Genomic DNA, 20,269 nt, shown 5'->3' on the forward strand with positions numbered 1-20,269 from the left:
CCATCCATGTGCTTCAAGTACAGCGGCAAGTGCCTGTCTGCTCCGTTTCATTACCGCTGCGGATATAGGACTGATTTCTGTAAATCACAACATGAATGCTCATCCTGAAATAGTAATTCAATTGCCTTTGTTGTCTCATTGTTTGGGAAAGCTTAAGATTTTGAAAGTAAAGTTACATATTATTGACGATGGCCATCCTGTTGCTCGGAAACAAAGACAAATTGCTTTTCATTTACAAGAAGCTGTTGAAAAAGAACTTGAATCGTTAATTAAGCATGACATTATTGAGTGTTCAACTGGTGCGCTGCCATTGGTTTCTCCCATAGTGGTAGTGCCCAAAAAGGACAGTGAAGGAGCTGTAAGCATATGCATTGATATAAGTCGAGCAAACAAGGCAATTGAACAAGAACGACATTCAGGTCCACACATTGCTGACATAACGCAATTGAATGTGGCTAAGATCTTCTCTCGCCTTGATTTATCTAAAGGTTATTATCAGTTGGAACTTGTAGCAGATTGCAGGATATTACAACCTTTTATACACGTCGGTCGGTTTCGATATAAGAGATTCAGTTTTCGTGTGTAATCGGCTGCAGAGCTTTTTCCAAGACGTCATTTGACGTGCCATACAGCCGGCTGTGAATGCATTAGATTACAGCGATGACATATTGATTTTCGGAGCTACGCAAAAGGAGCATGATAAAGCTTTCATCCAAGTATGCCATTTACTGACTGAAGCAAGCCTAACTTTGAATGCACACAAGTGTGAGTTTCACAACACAAAGTTAAAACTCTTTGGTCATATCTTTCTAGATTGGGGTATTGTACTTTGACAGGATCAGGTATAAGCCCTGTCAATTGCTAATCCCCCACAGGAAATTTCTATGTTATGTTAATTTCTCTGCATGGCTAGTTATTGTTCAAGATACATATGAGACGTTGCTACCATAAGTGTCCCTTACGAGAATTAAGAAAAATGTTTCATTCAAGTGGTCACAAGAATGTAAGAGAAGTTTCTAGAAGATCAAACAAGCCATTGAAACTGCTACTGAAAGGGCATATTTCAATTCAAAGCTTCATACAGAGGTTGTTGTGGATGCTAACCCAGTCTGGTTAGGCACCATCCTTGCACAGCACAGTGGATACCTCCATGCTCAAAGTCCTATTGTGGCATATGGCAGTCACAGTTTGTCCCAGACAGAACATGCTTACTCACAACCAGGGATAGAAAGTTTGGACGTGGTATGGGCTTGTGAACATTGCCATGTGTTCCTGTATGGAAAGCCTTTTATGCTAGTAACAGATTATCAAGCTTTACTGACTATCTCTGCCAATCCAAAAGCCAAGATGCCTCCTCGCGTTGAACAATGGGAACTAGGATTACAAGAGTATGATTATACCATAGTCCAGGAAGGATCAAAATCCTCCGAACTACTTTTCCAGAGTGCCTATACAAGGTCAAGCTACGTCATCCAAGATGGCTGAAGCACACATTAATATCATAATAAAATCAAATATGACAGCTGCCATATCGTTAGCCCAGATCATCACTGCCATGAGCCATGATAGTGACACGCGGAAGTTTAAAGATATAATTGCACATCTGGTACTGACACGCTCGACCTCTCACCAGGGATGGTGAATTCTAAAAGTACAATAACGTTAAAGAACAACTGTCTATAATTCAGAAAGTTAAACTGTGAGAGTTGAGAATACTAATTCCGTAGAGTTTGAGACAAAAAATGATTGAAGTGGCTCACGAAGGACATCGTTGTATTGTTGCCCCCAAATAGAGTTTGGTTTTCATATTTAGATAATAGGTTTGAAAAGGAACTCAAAGCCTGTTATCTATGTAACTGCCTTTCTACAAACATTACTCAACATACTCTTACCATGTCAGAACTCCCTAAGCATGCATGGGGGAGAATAGCCATCGATTTATTTGGTCCATGTGATAATGGACATCATCTGTTGGTAATTGTGGATGAGTACTCATTTTTTCCATTAATAGAGGATCTCTCACCCACAACTCATGTGCAAATCATTGAGAGACTAGATTCCATCTTTGCAACATGCGGCGTTACAGCCATTTTGAAGTTTGAGAATGGCCCGCTGTTTAAAAGTCGAAATTCAATGATTTCCTGGAGCATCTGAACATAAAGCATCGGAAGAATACACCACTGTGACCGCAAGCCACCAGACTCAAGCTTTTTATGAGTACTCTAAATAAAGTAGTACAGTGTGTAGCTCCTGAGAGGCGCAGTTTGAAAACATTTTTGAATTCCACCCTAAGAACCTATCATTCAACACCTCACTCGACCACGGGTGAAAGTCCTACGACTTTGATATTTGAGAGAGCAATGACAACGTAGGGGCATATTATCAACAAACGGCGTTAAAATTATCGCCGCTTTAGCGGCAGAAAACTGCCGCTAAAGCGGCGATAATGGGCTTGATAATATGCCCTTGAGAATTTCCATAGAAGCCCATGTTCTGGTGTCAACATGGGCTTCTATGGGAATTCTCTGCGGCATATTATCAAGCCCTTTATCGCCGCTTTAGCAGCAGTTTTCTGCCACTAAAGCAGCGATAATTTTAACGCAGTGCTTGATAATATGCCCCCAAGTTACCTCAATGGACCAATCAAAGAGAAGGAAGTGAGAATAAAAACTCGAATGAAGGATTTGGTTATGAAGAAAACGATGAAGGCCTATGCCAACAAGAGGCGACATGCAAAGCACATTGGGGCAGATTTACAAGCTCCTTGCGCCACTTTTCCCATGTTAAAAGTGACGCAAAAGTGGCGCAAGGGGCTTGTAAATCTGCCCCATTGAGTTTGACAGGAGATCTAGTGATCGCCTCACAAATGCGAAGGAGGAAATCTGATGCTCCATATGATGCTGCACCTTTTCATATTGTGTCCACCAAGGGACATATGGTGACTGCCCAGCGTTGTGCAAAGTCTTTTACCAGAGACTCTTCTCACTTTCATCATTTGATTCATCGGACTTCTGATCAAGATGGTGAAAGAAAGACTGAACTTGAAAAGTCAGTGACTGTTGTTACTTTTTCACCATCTTCGAAAATCTCTGAAAGTGAAGATGAGTGCTCCCAGCTTCCAGCAGATCAAGTCATATAATTAATGCGTCAAGAAGGTTGTTTGAAGAAGTGTAAATATATATATATATATATATATATTTTTTATACGCTGATTTGTAAAAAAGTGTAATTTTTTATTTAACAGGGGGAGATGGTGTCTTGCGATATTTTACGACGGAACCCTTTTGGCTCGGCTCCTTAGAGCTGAGACTTAGGTGTCAGAGCGCAATGCCATGAAAGCTTGTTTTAGAATGTTGAGTTTGCAACTACACTCAGCAGAATAAAGACGTGTAATACTAAGCACCGTGTGTGGCATAGTCATTGGCGGGTACCCAGGCTGGGTGGGCGCTACACATACTTTCATACAATTCTACTTCCTAGAAGCAGCAGCAGCACTGAGAGATGGTGCAGTGGCACAGACAGTCCTTTGGCATCTGGTGAGATGGTTTGTTCTCTACTGCCATCCACTGTCTTGCCATTTAAAACTGTGATAAACTGCTTGCAATTCTGGTTCAAGCATGTGACTCTATGCTGTGCCCATGGCTGGGGAAGAAACATATTACATAATCTATAAGTGCAGTTTTCCAGCACTGACATTGCAGAGATTCATATGGTTTTCGCCTTCTTCCTCGGTGGAGGCTCACCTGCCCAATATGATGCTTTCACATTTGAGGGCTTATTCTGATAAAGTGATTGTTCTACTAAAAGGCCAGCGTACACAGCCTTTCAGATTAAGCTTTTCACTATTAAGGGCCTACCGGCTCAACAGCAGTGAATATTGAAAGCATGTACATTTATAAAATATGCCAATGCTGGAGATCTGTAGTTACAAATAAATGTTTATAAACAAATGCCATAAAGAAATACATTCATAAATAAAAACTAATTTGCAAACAATAGAAACACAAAAACAGCCCAATTTTTATTAAGATGATTACATTCTTGATGATACAATTTTACTACTGTTTCATTGACGCTGTTTGCAGCTAGGAACACATTCCAGGAAAACCATCCTGTTCTATTTCTGCCACAGATGTGTAAGTCAAGCCTCCTGTACAAGGCTAGCAATGACATCGAGCAGAATGGTATAAAAAAACAATCATAGTCTTTCACCTGAACATTTTATTTTTATAGCTGGACTCATTCCACACCTCAGCCTTTTCTGATCGCTGTAAATAGTAGGTGTTAGACCTTGGAACCCTTGAGTTAGCCTTGCTAAACATTAAACTTGTGACCTGAACATCACAGCAGATGAGCTGATAAAACACAGACATATTTGCAGGCTGAGGCTCAGTTAAAGTACATCTGTAATTTCGATTCAAGAAAAGCTCCTCTCGAAAAGCAATTGAGTGAGAAGGCTCAATCCCCAGCCCTAATAGTCTGTCTAGGTGACAGCCCATCAGTTAATCTGCCTTCCCATGTACTCTGGAGTTCTATGAATGCCTTCATCCATTCTCACTCTGTATGCTGCACTACTCTTTAAATGAGCAAGTTGCAGATTCCTCACTTTTATAATAATTTTCCCATGCGCCAGATTGGACTTGCAAACTTTTCACAGCAATACTCTTGTACGCCACTAGGTGATGTTATGCATATCCACACCACTCCGGAAGTGACAGAGTGGTGCCACATATAAGTGCTACTCAGTGCGCCAACTAACGTTTCTTGCTTGCCTCCTTCAGAGCCTTCAGATGCAGAGTATAAAACAATTGTTAGTGCCAGTGTGCAGCTTTCTATCTTCAAACCTTTTTAGATGGTAACAAGGGGCTGGTCCAGAGAAGCTGGAGGTGGGAGGGCAGTGTGGAATCTGCGGTTAAAGTATCCACCAGAAAGTCCGTTACAAAAGGTAAGTAACTTTATCTTCTGTTGGATACTTTATACCACAGATTCCCCATCTGTAGACTAGATACCAAAGCAGCACCTCCGAAAGATGAGGGTCTGTGGATTGTACTCCGACCAAGAAGACTTGCATGACCGAGCCGGTGTTATGCCCATCTCTCTGGACATGGAAGTCAATGCAGTAGTGCCTCGTGAAGCTCTGTGTACCACACTCTCTTGGACCAATCCGTAGTCACTACGATGACTGACCCAATCCGGAACCACTAAAATTACTTTGGTACAGTCATTCTCGATCCTTTTCAGAACTCTGTATAGGAGAGGCAGGGGTGGGACGGAATACAGGAGGCCAGTGTTATATTCCAGCCAGAATTAGTCACTTTGCAAGTCTGTTCCCAGAAACTCCAGCATGCTAATCCGTGTGCAATGCATGTTCTCGACGGTGGCAAAAAGATCTACCCAGGATTCTCCCCACTGCTGGAAGATGGCCTGCGCAGCCTCTGAATGCAGACTGCTCAGTTCGTCCACCCTGGCATTCGTGGAACCAAGCAGGTGTTTTATGACCAAAGAAGTGCCCTTCTGCTCAAACAAACTCCAGAGGTGCAGAGCCCAGGACCTCACCCCACCCTGCTTGTTTTAGCAACACATGGTGGTGGTGTTATCCATGAGAACCTCCACCAAACTCTCTTTGATTGATGGCTGGAAGGCCTTCAATGCCAGATGAATGACCCACAACTCCCAACAGTTTGACAAGGATCCAGGTTTCTGCCAAAGTTCAGAGTCCTCCAATCTCCACCTTCCAGACTGGCCTCCCTAACCCAGCAGTGATGCATCTGTCACCACTGTTACCCCTGCATGGGGAAGAGATGAGGGCCTGCCACTGGTCCAATTACGGTCGATCAGATACCACAGCAAATTCCCTGCAGTCCCCTCAGAAATCTGAATGGCATCTGCCGGTTTGCCTTGATAATTGATTCAGTTGGAACTCGAGATTCCATTGCACAGCCTGCATGCCAGGCTTGCCCTCAACCTTCCACTCACATCCTCCCCACACCTCAAAGAGCTCCACTGCCTCCCTATCCAGCACTCTTCAAGCTTCTCATGGACACATACAATGCCGTACACAATATTGGCCCCACGTACCTAACCAGCATAAACGTCTTCAATTGTACCAGACATCTCCGCTCAGTCGGACTCCTACTTGAACACAGTCACTGCAAAGGCAAAACCAGACCTAGCAGTTGTGCTCTCTCCTACTTCGCCCTTAAATCCTGGAATGACCTGCCCCTGCACATCAGAGCTCCTCATCAGGTACTGAATTTCGCAAGAAACTGAAGACCTGAATCTTGTTCAGATGCATGACTACACACTCATTGCACAAGTTTGAGTAAGTCTCTGGGCCCGCCTTGTGGGGTCCATGACTGACATCCATTTCCAGCTGTCCAAACATGGTTTTGAAATCTGAAGGTTAAGGGGAAATCTTCCCTTGCACACTAGAATTTAGTTTTCTGGAGTCAGGAGAAGGTCATAGAAAGTGAAAGTGGAGCACTGGATCTGTGATTAAAGCAGTGGAAAGGAAGGAGGTGATGTCCGGCTCTGCCCCATTGCTTCCAGGGTGGTACAGTGCCACATTGGAGAATGCAGGAGTATTGCAGTGAAAAGATTCTGGATCCTTTCTGGTGCAAGTGAGGAAGTAAGCAATACCAGTAGGTATAAATATACACCAGAATATTACAGGTTATCTAGGGGTCAAAGGCAGACATGTCCTACCAGAACTGGGAAACTGTATTTGCTGCTCTGTTAAATGACATAGTAATGACCTACAAAGACACTAGGGTAGTACACTCAAAACAACATACTAAGTTGTAGATTGATGTTTTAATGCAGACAGAAGTTGATGTGCTGCATTGTGCTAGGGGGACAGAGCATTGCAGTGCTTCTCACTTCCCAAGTGCTGGTGCTCAAACAGACTCCCATGTACAAACCTTTGCACCATGTCTAACATAGGTTTTGAACTGAAAGGCTCAACACAGGAAGGCTCTCCTTCCAGTACAAAATACCATGCTTAGTGTAACGTTCACATTTTTCACAAATTGGATGTGTGTTGTACAATGCAGCACACATGTAATGTATGAAAAATTTGGAGAAATTAAAACATTGTCCTTTGCTAGCGCCTGCCTCAAGGAGGCAGTATTTTGTTAGGGCCAAAGCCCCATCTAACAATTTTGTTAGTCAGGGCTTTGAGTCACAAAACATTGGTGAAAGTAGAGAAATGCCCATGTGCCACCCATAAGAAGAAGCCTTTAGGTAAGTAGAACCATTTACATTACTTCTGGCGCTACTCTCCAACGCAAAAGTATGTACTTTATCAACACTTGGGGGAAGATTTACTGTTTAATCACGCAGTGCAGCAGCGGAAAATACTGTACTGCGTAAAAATGAGAGAGGAGGAGAGCGCCACATTTTCCCTAGTGCTGAAATAAGCTGCCATGCGCCACCGAGACACCTTTACGCCATATTGCAAGGGTGTCTGTGTGTGTCTAGGATAGGTTTTGTACTGCAAGGGTATCCTTCAAATACAAAATACTATGCATAGACTGACTTTAACCATTTTCCCTTTTTGTATGTGTGCTGGAAAGTGCAGCACACGTGCAAAGTCGATAAAGGAAAGAGAAATGAAAGCATTTCTCCTTCCTTGCGCCTACTGCAAAAGGGTGCAGTTTTCTGACACTAAACCCTGTCTACTTTATTAAGTAAATAGGGTGTAGCGCCAGAAACCGTGGGTGGTTGCATGCAAATGCCCATGCTCCACCCATGGGTCGCCTCGTTTCGCTAAGTAATACAAAGCAGCACTATTTAATGAAATAAACGCTGGAAAGTAGATGGAAAAAAAGATTTTGCGCCAATTTGAGTTGATTTAGTGACGCAAACACGGCTTAAAGTCTTAGTAAATCTCCCCATAGTGTATAATTTAGTAATACTGTCAGCCCAATTCAGCCGCCTACTTTCAACTGTGTAGTATAACATTCTGTATGTATCATGTTAAGAAATAGAAAAGAAAATGGGCACAGGTTAACAATAAACAGATCCATCAAAAACAAGCACATTTTTAAATCCGAAAACAATATGTTCAAGACAGTGTTTCAGACAATAATACCATCAAAAGAACGGGTAGTTCTCTCCCCTGCTTTTTTCAAAAACACAGCTCTGTTTACCAGCATTAGGTATGACACTGGCGTCTGCATTGCACAACTTCGTATGAACAACAGGGTTCTTTATGTGCACAAACAACTTGCACTGTAAGTTATTCGGAGAAGCCATCTTCTCGATGGCTAGTACTGTTCGTCTTGGGATCAGATTTGAAATACTCCGACCTAGGAAACATGTACACCAGTAAACTCTTCCAACAGGTTGCCCGCAGTCCTTGGTCAGCACATGCGCAGAGCCTTCAACTCTGGAAACTAAAAGTATCAACAGTGCAAATATCCCCTGGTGGCCTGTGGCAAGCGCTGGCTACCTCCATTTTGCCGCCAGTTCTTTCATCAGTCTGTCGGGCTGTAATTGAACGCACTGCCATTTTTGACTGAGCCATTGACCGCATTTTTAGGGGGGTCCCTCTCAATTTTCCCGCGGCTGAAAATAGTATCTTGGTCACTTTCAAATTCAGATTCTGAAATCATCAGACTCGAGTTGTGTTCTGTGCTTCTGTGCTTTATACCTGTGAAAAGGATAACAAACAAAAAAATAAAGGTTTTCATTGATTCAGTGTGGGGGATTTTGAGATAGGCTTGCCAATCTAGGGGCATATTATCAAGCACGGCGTTAAAATTATAGCCGCTTTAGCAGCAGAAAACTGCCGCTAAAGAGGCGATAATGGGCTTGATAATATGCCACAGAGAATTCCAATAGAAGCCCATGTTGACACCAGAACGTGGGCTTCTTTTGGAATTCTCAAGGGCATATTATCAAGCCCATTATCGCCGCTTTAGGGGCAGTTTTCTGCCGCTAAAGCGGCAATACTTTTAACGCTGTTTCTTGATAATATGCCCTGTAGTCTCTAATTGGACACATGTTTTGTCACCTTTTTGAAGCTGTGCTAAGAAGTGTGCTTTGAGTGGATTCATCTACAGTTTGGTGAAGATAAGCCAAGCTCTATGATGATTAATGGCAATGATTTAATAACATTAAAGGCAAAATAATAATAATAATCTTGATTTGGAAGTGCTCACATCCATAAAAGATAAAAAAAAAACAGAGTATAAAAAACAGCAACAATACAATTAAAATACATTTAAAATTTGTGCAAAAATGCAATGACCTAGCTACCATCAATCACATCTAGAATTTCCAAACCAAAGAGCCGCTCTCAAGAAATTTACAAGTTCAAAAAGTGTATGATCATTAGGAAGCTGCAAATACATTAGGGCAACACTGGCCTATCTAAAACTCATATCTTTTAAAAGGGGTTGAGAAACAATCTCCTTAGATGACTAACATATTCACATAAAAGGATAAACTGTAGGGTGTCCTGTGGAGACCTATCGTTGCAGCCACAGGTACCTCTTTCCTTAACATGTGAGACAAAACCAGCCAGAGATGCCAAAAGATGATGAAGCTGGTTAAATCTAAATCTAGTTATCTAAAGTCTGTCAGAGGCACTTGTTATAATGGTGAGATATTTCTCCATGCCCTGGACTTCTTTCAAAAGAGCATGCCCCCAGTCTTCAAGGGTAGCTACAGCACTCTTACTGATAACAGATCCCGGGACTCCACTGTGTCATGTTTGTCGAAAATGTCTCCTCTTCCTAGGGCCGTAAAAGCCTCTTTAACATATCGTAACCAGGGGATTTGGAGTGCATGATCAAGTGATATACAGTCTGAGATGACCAAGCGATTAAGTTCACACTCCGCATTCGACCATATCTTCTTACAGCAAGGGTTTTACTGCCAGCAAGTCAATTAGGTACCTAACTCCCAGTTCCTCGTTTAAGGAAAACGCCAGGGTACGCTGGGCGACTTTCAGTATACGTCTCAAATACTTATTTTATGCGTTCTGCAGTTTGTTAACTGCCATATACCCCCGACCCCGCTTCCGTACAAGACCATAGAGGTACAGAAGGACTGGTATAACTTTAAGAGCACCTCAGGAGACCAGGTGCCTAATCTCTGTGCCTAGCTGGCAATATCTTCAATTGATTTGTTCATATCTCCTAGCTTTCCCTCCATCAGATGTTTTCAATTTAGGTTTGCATCTAATAAAATTTGCAGATAAGAGAAAGCCGGGACCTTGGCTACAGTTTGTGTTCCTGCCTTAAAGGTCATAGATCGAGTTAACTGGGGGCCTACTTTCATAACACAATTTTGTGAAGTTAACCGACAGGTCCAGCTCGTTCATGAAAGAAACAAAACCATCAATCAATATCTGTAATCCCATCGGTGTACGTACCGTCAGTACTGTGTCATCAGCGTATAATAAAAGTGGTACTGATTTCCTACCCACTCTAGGGAAGTCAGTTTGCAGTGTTGTCAGGGCAGATTCTAGGCCATTATTGTATACCGTAAATAAAAAAGGGGCCAAGATACACAGTTAAGAAACCCCCCTGGAGCAGTTAAAATAGTCTGTTAGACCCACTCCCTGAGAGTATCTGACTGCAGCTGTGGTATGGGCGTGGAGGGTCATTAGTATATTTACAATAGCTGGCTCATACCCCCAGACAGCCAAGTAATGTACATAATTTCCTGTGGTTCACCCAGTCAAAAGCTGAGGCAAAATCCATAAAGCCCAGGAAAAGGGATCTAGATTGGGTGACCGTATATTTGGAGATTAAAATGTAAAGGCTTTGGCACTGTTCTGTAGTTGATTTGCCCGAACGGAAACCGTACTGCACTTCTGAGATAATTTGGTTTGTGTCAGCTCAAGCAGAGAGCCTATTTAGTAAGACCTTAACTGTAAAATCAATGAGGGATATGGGGCGGTAGCAGCAGGGATTGTCCATATCCCCCTTCTTGATAATCGGGGCCATGAAGGTGGCATCCCATTCTTTACTGCAGCATTTAGCACCCTGGTCAGGACTGGAGCTCAAACTTCTATTTTGTCCTGAAAAAGGTCCAGAGGGATCCCATCGGGACCTGGGGCTTTATTCCGGGACAGTACCTTGATGCCCAACCTTACTTCGTCCAAAAGAAAAGTGATGGGAGCATCAATTGGGCAAGGGTCTGTTTCATTAATAAATTCCTTGTTTTGTCTGAAGTTATAAACTCCTTCATGATGAACAAGCCATTGTTTCAGAGTAATATGATGGCATACTGCCAGTCTCAACGGAATGCCTTTACCACGGATGCCTTTTACCATGAAAATTGTGGTAAATATAAGTATTTTACAGGTAAGTAGAAAGCATAAAAAATATATATATGTATAAATCTGGATTTATAAAGCGCAGCTAATCAGGCGCAGTGCCATCCAAGCGGAGCTGTAAAATGACAAAAGCCTTTTACCACTCCAGGCACAGTATTGCAGCTCTGGATTGGTAAAAAAGTAGGAGGAAAAAGCCATCAATGGGACACCTTTCTGCACATAAACAATGATCCCTGCAATGCAGGCAACCTTGCACCATGGTGCAAGGGTGCCAGCATTTGCGCTAGGCAGCCTATAATGCGCCAGCGCAGAGGAAAGTGCAGGGATGCATCTTATTTCTGTAAATACGACGCATCCATGCACTTTCTTAATGTCGCGGCGCAGCAAGCTGGCTTGCAGCACCGCGCTGCATCATTTTCTTGTAAATATGCCCCTTTGTCCTTTTCTAGCTCGGCGTGGATAGCATTGCGCTAATCCTATGCTTGAAAACTTTGGTAGAAAAACTGAAATTTGAAGTGAGCAGATTCAGAGTGTCACTGGTGTTGTAGGGTGCTCTATACAGGAGCTGCTCCACCTAAACGTGGGAATTACCCAGAGTTCTCTGCTTCTTTTTTGCATACACATATATGTAAATTATTTAGGGTGGGTATGGGTTTTTGGGTGGCAGGGGAACATACAAGGACCAAAGGGTGCGAGAACAGGGTGTAAAGCACTACCCTATCTCAAATTTGAGATAGAGTAGTGCTTTACCCCCTGTCCTTGCACCCTTTTAAACCTATCCACTGAGGGCACCAGAATAAAGTTGTTTCGTGCACCAGGAGATATTTTTATTGATACTTTATATCCCTTTGCACTCTGCCACTCACTTAAGAACATCATTGTGCTCATCAAAACACCTCCGCTCCTCCCGTTCTTATGTACGGGAGTAGTAGTCCACACTAGGTAGCTTGCGGTCCTTGTGTGAGGAGGGGACCCAATGATGAAGCATGTCATCTTCGGTGAGTGAGGGTTCTCATCCTAACAGTAAAGTCCTCCTTTTCTTGACTTTGTGTGAGATTGTATTCGTTTGGGAGCAGTACGTTGTTGGTAGGATAGATTCTCTTCTAGAGACCCTTTGTGTGGTATTTGCCAGAATAACTTCACAGACTTCGGGTGGAAGGTCATAAAGCTGTCAACTGTCACTGCTCAATCTCCACGCAAGGAGGCGGAGGGTTGACAGGTTCTGTTGGTGGACCCTCTTGTGCTGCTAAGACAGAAGACCCTCCCGAAATGGCAGCCTGACAGGAGGATCGATGCTCATCTACAGAAGCTCAGGATACCAACTCTCTGTGCCCAGACCGGAGCCAAAAGAATGACTTGGGCCCGGTTGCTCCTGATCGTCTCGAGCACTTTGGACAAAAGTGGTATAGGTGGAAAAGCGTCGCCGAGTGAAGGCGCCTTGGAAACTTCAACGTGCAAAACTGCTGACATTAGGTGTTCTCTTCCGAGGCGAACAGATCTAACCAAGGCTCTTCGCACTGTAGAAAGAGACCTTGACCCACCTCCAGATGGAGATGCCATTTGTGATCCGCTAGCCACTGGCAGCTGAGTTAGTCCACCCTGGCTTTCAGGGAACTAGCCAGGTTTTGAACCACCAGGGATATTCCCTGTTGTTCCAGCCAAGTCCAGAGATGCAAGGCCTTTCGACAGAGGGTCCACAAGCCCACCCCACTTTGCTTGTTGTTGTACCACACAGCGAAGGTATTGTCCCTGAACACTTGAACCAGCCTTCCCTTGAAGGATGATAAGAAGGCTTTCAGTGCTAATGGGATTGAACAAAGCTCAAAGTTGATGTGGAGCACGGGTTCCGCCGGAGACCAGAGTACTCGAATCTCCACCTCTCCCAGATGGTCACCCCATCCCAGAAGCAGCGCATCCGTCACCACTGTGAGATCTGGTTGGGGAAGTTTGAGGGGTTCGCCTCTGATCCAATCGTGGGTTGTCAGCCACCACTGCAGATCTTTGGTAGTGCCCTCCAATATCTGGACGAGATTGGCAAGATTTACCTGATGCTGCGCCTATTGAACCTTAAGGCCCTACTGCAGAGCCTGCATGTGCCATTTGGCATGATCCACCAGCAGGATGCAGGGGGGCTATGAGGCCCAGCAGCCTCAGAGTCATTCTCACCGAAATCCAGGCTAAAGGCTGAAACAACTGTATCATAACCTGAATATCCTGAACTCACCGCTCTGGAGGATAAACTTGAAACTGCCCTGTGTCCAGAAATTCTCTGATAGAAGGGAGCATCTGACAGAGACTCAGGTGTGACTTTGGCACATTGATACTGAACCCAAGCAAATGGAGGAGGTTCGCCGTAGTCTGCAGGCGGAAGACAACTGCTTGGGACGAGCCCAGCTTCAACAACCAGTTGTCAAGTTAGGGGAAGACTGGAACGCTGAATATCCACAGATGGGCTGTGACCACTGCCTTCATCTTGGTGAACAGTCGAGGGGCACTGGTGACGTGGAAGGGGAGCATGTTAAACGGAAAGTGCCCGTGGCCCACCGTAGACCACAGTTAGCGGTGATGGGCAGATAGGACCGGAATATGGAAATAGGCGTCCTGCAAGTCCAATGCTACCATCCAGTCTCCCAGGTCCAGGGCAGACAGGACCTGAGCAAGAGTGAGCATCTTGAATTTTTCTTTTCTGAGGAAGTAGTTGAGGGCTCTGAAGTCAAGGATATGATGAAAGCCTCTGTCCTTCTTCGGAAACAGAAAATAGCGGGAATAGCAACCACAGCCTATTTCTGGCCCAGGATTCCCCTCTAGGAAGGTTTGGAGGCAGAGGGGGAGGGGATTGTGGCCCGACCTGACCTGGGGGATTGGGGTGAACTGTGCCCATGGCCACGCAGAGCTTGCAGAACTTGCATGGTACTCTGGCTGGGGTAGGGCTCGCGCAGTTGGAGGCTCCTTCCGTACCCATGAAAGGAGCGAAAGGCGGACGCAGGCCTGAATGACATTGAGAGGCCCAAAGATTTGGCCGTAGCCCGCGACTCCTTAAAGCGCTCTAGCGCCACGTCTGCCCTGTCTCCGAAAAGACGAAAGGCAACAAAGGGCATGTTCATATGGTTAGCTTGGACATCCCCTGAAAAGCCAGAAAATCTCAGCCAGACGTGGCGCCTAACATCCACCGTTGAGGAAATCACTCTGCCCAGCAAGTCTGTTGTGTCTAGGCCACAACGTATGGCAAACTTTGCTGCATCTCCTATCGGCAACAGCCTGGGCAAGGACAGCCTGGGCCTCCTCTGGGACATGTGGCAGCACTTGCACAACCATTTACCATAATGAATGCTAGACTGGTGGAAGAAATGATTTTCTTACCAAAGCTGTCCAGCCTTTTGGATTCCCTATCTGGGGGTGTGGAAGGGAACGCTCCATGGGACGTAGAGGCTGGGACCACCAAGCTCTCAGGGGTTGGGTGGTCGGAGAAGAAAGCTGGGTCTCCCGGTGCAGGACGATGGCGGTGGGTGATAGTTCTGTTCACAGGAGCCCCTGTGCTAGGGTTGGACCAGGTGCCCAGAAGAACATTGGTTAAGGCCTTGTTAAATGACAGCAAGGGTTCCGAGATGGAGACACCAGGCTGCAAGGTCCCTCCGTCAAGACAATGGTCTTGACCGCCACCGTAGGAAGCTGCATGTCCAAGGCGTCTGCAGCCCTACGCACCACCATTGCAAATGAAGCCCCCTCCTCCTTAACCAGGTTAGGAGGAGACAACATGCCAGGCTCTGGGAAGGTGTCCAGGCCACTGCCATCAACCAGGTCCATTTCCTCATTGAAAAGCGTTTTTTCTCAGGGATCCTGCAGCCCCTCCCAATCTTCATCCAGTCCTAGCCCTTCAGAATAAGGCACAAGACATGGCATCCCCATGGCTCCATCAGCACCGTTCTCGGCGTCTGTGGATGTCCAGCGAGCTCCTTGTCATCTGGAATGATGATGGGGAAGCACTATCGGCGATGTCTAGTGTCTCGGCATCAAACGCAGCGTCATGGAAGGTCGAGGTGGTATGATCGGCATTGGTCTGGATCCAAGAAGAGCCCGTAGCGCCGGAGCCAGAGACCAAGGCTCAGAACCCGCGGGATCTCTTTCCGATGAGCAGCGGGGCCCGAAGGCGCGCTGGCAGGTCTCAGGTGGCCCAAATTGGCACACATGTCATCATAACATTTTTTCAACTGGGAGGGGGTCGCACCCAGCCGTGGAAGGGAGGGAAATGCAGAGCAAACTTCAAACACCGAGATGCCCCCGTCTCGTCCGGTGTGGATGGGGTGAAGTCGAAGCATGCTTCGACTTCTAATGCTTTTTGTGATGCTTCTTACCAGACCTCGGTGATTTTGAGTGGGAGAAAGCAGACTTCGATCCACCAGAGCAGTGCTCAGACCTTCCTCTTGACCGAGACCGGGAGCAAAATCTCCAGGGAGAACTCCGAGGTGCCTGACGCTTGGCCACAAGCAGCTTTAGGGACTGCTCCCTCAATGCTTTCACATCATGGCCCGGCAGTGGGAGCACGACTTCAGATCGTGGTCGTGCTCCAGGCACCAAAGGCATACCAGATGGGGGTCCTTGACAGACATGACGGGGTGACAGGCGCTGCTCATTTTGAACCCCGATGTCTTCTTACTGGACATCCCACACACCAAAAACATCGACAAACATCTGTCAAAAAGTGACAGTGTGTAGCTCTGTTTGACAGATCTGCACTGGCTGGCACGGAAAGAAAAGAACTGACATTAGAGCGCCGAGGTGGCGCCTATATAGACAACGCGGACGTAACGACGACAAACTTGACGCCAGAGCATTACGCGAAGTCGACCGACGGCACCTATTGGCACGCAGGGGCACTGCTACCAAAAATCTTCTGGATCCAGCCTGAAGCCTGGAAGTTCTAAGGTAAGGAATCTGCGGCTAGATGTCACTATCAGATGGCAGTCGTTGTTCTGGCATACAACTGTCTAGAAACAGTCCAGGGTGGTGGTTTTTACTGTAAAATGCTCCTCTGTACTCTCTTTTACAGGTGACTTACCCACTCTCTCTCTCCAATACCTCCCAAATACACTGTACTCATTTATTTATTCACTTAATCAATCACCCGCAGAAGCAACATATTTGGTTACCAGAATTGGCAAACGTATAATTTAAAACAGAGTTTTATGTACAGCACCATCAGTTAATCTGATCCAAATTAACTACAGAAATGAAGTACTAAACATGAGTGTTTTGAATATTTACCATTTATTGAAGTTAACAAAAAATCATCTTTCGTGGATGGCGTTTAGCTTTCTGTGCTCCCCAACTGGATGGTCTACCCATTTAGCTAGAAATTGAGAAAATTATTTTTTAACTATTGTAGAAACAGCTAAACATTATATTGCCAATGTATGGATGCCTGAAAGGTCTAAAGCACTAAAGAACTGCAGAAGTCAATCAATTATTGTGATGGAGAACTTAGGTTTCCATATGATAGGGCTTTGCCTTGCCAACAACTACCAAACCTTCTTGTAGCTCTGAGTAACCCCTATCCTGGTTTGGTCCATGAGCACCAACCCAGCATCTTTATGAGCACCAGTTAATGTCTTAAAAAGTCACCCTTAACGATGGGACCACAGTCATTATTTCTAACATCCATCGAAGGTCTTGCCATTGAACCGTTCCTCCCTAAAAGCAGGGCACGCAAAAAGTGAGGCAAATTCCCTGCAGATGGAGGCCAATGTATCCTCATATCAGGAGAAATACTAACAGTGATAAATGGCAGTTGTGCAGAGAATAATTTATGGTTTTCTTCCAGCAGTAAATCCTGACAGAAATATCATTTTATGCTACTGCCATTTCGAGCAGTGACGCAAGCATGAGCAGAGTAGACATTTGCCACTGATGGTTTAAATAAAAATTGCTGTGGAGAAAAAAGGTGTGAATTGCAGAGGAAGAAATAGTGCTTTAATGGAAAACAACACTCATCTGTCATCACCCAACCCTCGGATGTCATTACCCACATGCTTGGTAACCTAGCAGTAATGGGTTCTTTTTTTTCCCGGATTGTACTTTAGGACAGGATTTATGGGCAGTAATATAACTTTTGCAGCGGGTTAAGATTTCACCACAGAGGATAATATTACCACTGGTGGTTAGTCGACTGAGCTGAGCATTGTAGTTAAACTCAGGCGGAAATTTTCGAAATATCACAAGCAGTATTCTTTCTGGCCTTTCTGTGATGAGGCCCCTGATGTCTTCTACCTGCATGTGCCTGCAAGGGCTACCAGTTCATGCAACTCGGTCTTTCATGACTGAAATCTGAAGGGCACATGCTTGGACAATCTTGCCTGACAAGTGTTAAGAGATCTTCTAAATCTGTAAAGCAGACTGTTCTGTTGACACTAAAGGCAATGGTCAATACATGCCCAGAGATCAACTTGATCCAATGCCACCACTTAGGGGATAGAACTGAGCGCTATCACTTTGTCATCTAACTACTACAAGACTGACAGTCCATGGAATGGAACATTTATAGATTTAGGACATGATACGCTAAGACTTTGCAGTGGGCTTGCACCACTTTTGTGGCAGAGCCCCAACACAAAATCCATGTTGGTATTTGGCAAGCCACACATATCAAAGTTTGTGTGGCTTTGTATGGGATTTTATCCCAAAAAAAACACAACACAGTCGATAGCACTGCCTTACACGGGGGGCGTTGCATAGGTGGGCCATGGCATTCTCTCGTATGTACCCATGTATTTTAACGCAAACCTATATTTACTAAAGTCAGTAAACATAAGTTTGCGCTAAAATGGGGCATTTGTCTGACACTGCTGTAACAAGGAGAAATATCCTTATTTCTCCTCGTTACTTCCTTTTTATATGTGTACTGCATTTTGCATAAACAGAGCAATAAGCCTCTAACAACAGTTTTTGTGCAGGAAGGTATCACTTCCTGCACATTACCTTTTCTGACCACAACACACCACCCTTCCGTTGTGGTGCAAGGGTGGCTATGTTGATGCTAGGGTGCCAGAAGTATGCCAACTCTCAGCTTGGAGTCACTTGAGACCAGATCTGCACCATATCTTACACATGTTTGCTCTGTCCCTGTGTCATAACCGGGTGCAGCAAATTCCCTCACTGCATTGGGTTGCATCAAAGAGACTCCCTGTTTGGGGACAGCCTGCTTTCTTTTCAGTAAACTATGAATCAACTGTTTGTCCTTTGTATTCCGCTTCTATTGACCATCGCCGTGCCACCTTATTCTTGGGCCCTGGTGGGAAACTTCTGGTCCATCCCCTTTTTCTTTTGGTGAACATAGTGGGAGAGTAAAATACATTTATATTAAAGAATACTGTTGATTAATTTTAATTAAGTTTAATTAGCTTTTTCATGTGATTTGCTTTGGAGATATGTATCTGTAAACCTTCTTCCTTGTTGTTGGACTAAAAAGTTACTGAAACATCAATGATTTTAGTGGACACAAAAAAGGCACTGTCAAGGTACTCTTCAGTGAAACACCCCTGCCATAAAATACTATTATACTGTCTGATATTTCGGAAGGAATCAATACCCTCACTCCTGCTATCCATGACCTACTTTTAATAGGTTGTGTGTGCAGGTGATTAGGGTTGCGTTGGTCATAGGTCTGCCACAGCTGATCCCTATAAGTGCCTCGTCATACAGGTGAACTGACCTGCCCCAAGACAACCTCAAAGTCAGGGCACTGCCTTACCATGTGAAGCGTCTTTGCATGGAACTAAGACAATTTCCACACCAACGTTGGGGGTGTCCACATTTCAGAAGTGTCTACTGTCCTGGTATATCCAATAAAATACAGAGAAACTATGACTATAAAAAATGCAATTTTCAGTTAGGAAACATCAAAGAAAACCACAAAAGGGTACCAACATTTTCTTACATGTCCCACCCACACAAACCACATTCTGGACTACTACCACCACAGTGAGACAGCTTTTAAAAATCCCCCTACCGTATTTTGGTCTCAGCTCCATTTGCTCTTGGTCATCAATATTATCGAGGATTGTGTATTTTGTTTTCTTTCTTATTTTTGTCCTTTTTCTGCTGGAATTTAAATAAAAGAAATTATTGCAGTTGTTGCAAGCTTTGTAATAATATATATGCAGGGTGGACAATCAAATTGTATATTAATATGCTGTAACTTCTAGTATTTTGTACTTTTTTCCACTTGTTAAAATAAAGCTTTACCTCTCCTAGTAAGTCTAATGTATAAGCAACTGTTAAAGGCTCAATGAAAATGTACCTACTACTGCCTGGAAGAAGAATTTGTAAATGGAGCTTATTAACTTGTAAACAAAACAACTGATGAAATGAAGTTTGGGACTGCCGAAAACCACATCATTCCGCTTCACTGCTTAACCTCCCCTACTTGATGAATTACACCCCTCCAGCGGCCATCTAGGCTTACCTACCCACTCATCAACCCTCACCTGCTGACACGTTTCTGGGAGGGTCAAGATAACACTAGTGCCTTGGTCACTGGTGATTGTCAACACCAGCCTTCCCACTCTTGTAGCTACTGAAAAGTATGACAACATTTTTGCTCCTTTCCTCAAGTGGACTGTGCTAGTCAGGGAGAGGCACTACAATACTTACACTTTGTTAAGGATGTGCAAAACATCAGCTAGGCATACACTGTGTAAGATGGTGCTGTGGTGTCTAAAGCCGGTCTGCTAAAGAAATGTGGGTGACTGCATTGGGTGAGAAGTGTGGTCAGCTACTTTTCACGATGAGGAGCCTTGACTGGGGACAAATGCGACTAGCCAAGGGAGGAGGACTGGGTGAACTGCCGAGAGTTAGCTATCGAGACTGGTGGTAAGGACCTGCTGTGGGATAACGAAACCTGAAGGGGCCCCCTTCGAAATACATACAGGGGCCTCCGTCAATACGGATCTAGTCCAAAGCTCTCTGACCAGGGGCTTGACAGTG

The 20,269-nt window shown here is 44.6% G+C and overlaps 1 protein-coding gene across 1 annotated transcript in view; it reads right to left on the bottom strand.

Annotated features, from left to right (window-relative positions):
• Nucleotides 1-4,004: 4,004 nt before the first annotated feature.
• KIAA0319 (KIAA0319 ortholog) overlaps nt 4,005-20,269 on the bottom strand; it is a 415,358-nt gene continuing 399,093 nt past the window's right edge. Inside the window, exons 20-21 of the mRNA XM_085607057.1 lie at nt 19,293-19,384; nt 4,005-8,653 (exon numbers count right to left, since the gene is read on the bottom strand). Coding sequence (XP_085463183.1) covers nt 8,478-8,653; nt 19,293-19,384 — 268 coding nt within the window. The 3' untranslated portion in view covers nt 4,005-8,477. The remainder of the gene's footprint in view (nt 8,654-19,292; nt 19,385-20,269) is intronic.

This window comes from Triturus cristatus, chromosome 5_2 (assembly GCF_964204655.1).
Source record: "Triturus cristatus chromosome 5_2, aTriCri1.1, whole genome shotgun sequence".
Taxonomy (NCBI): domain Eukaryota; kingdom Metazoa; phylum Chordata; class Amphibia; order Caudata; family Salamandridae; genus Triturus; species Triturus cristatus.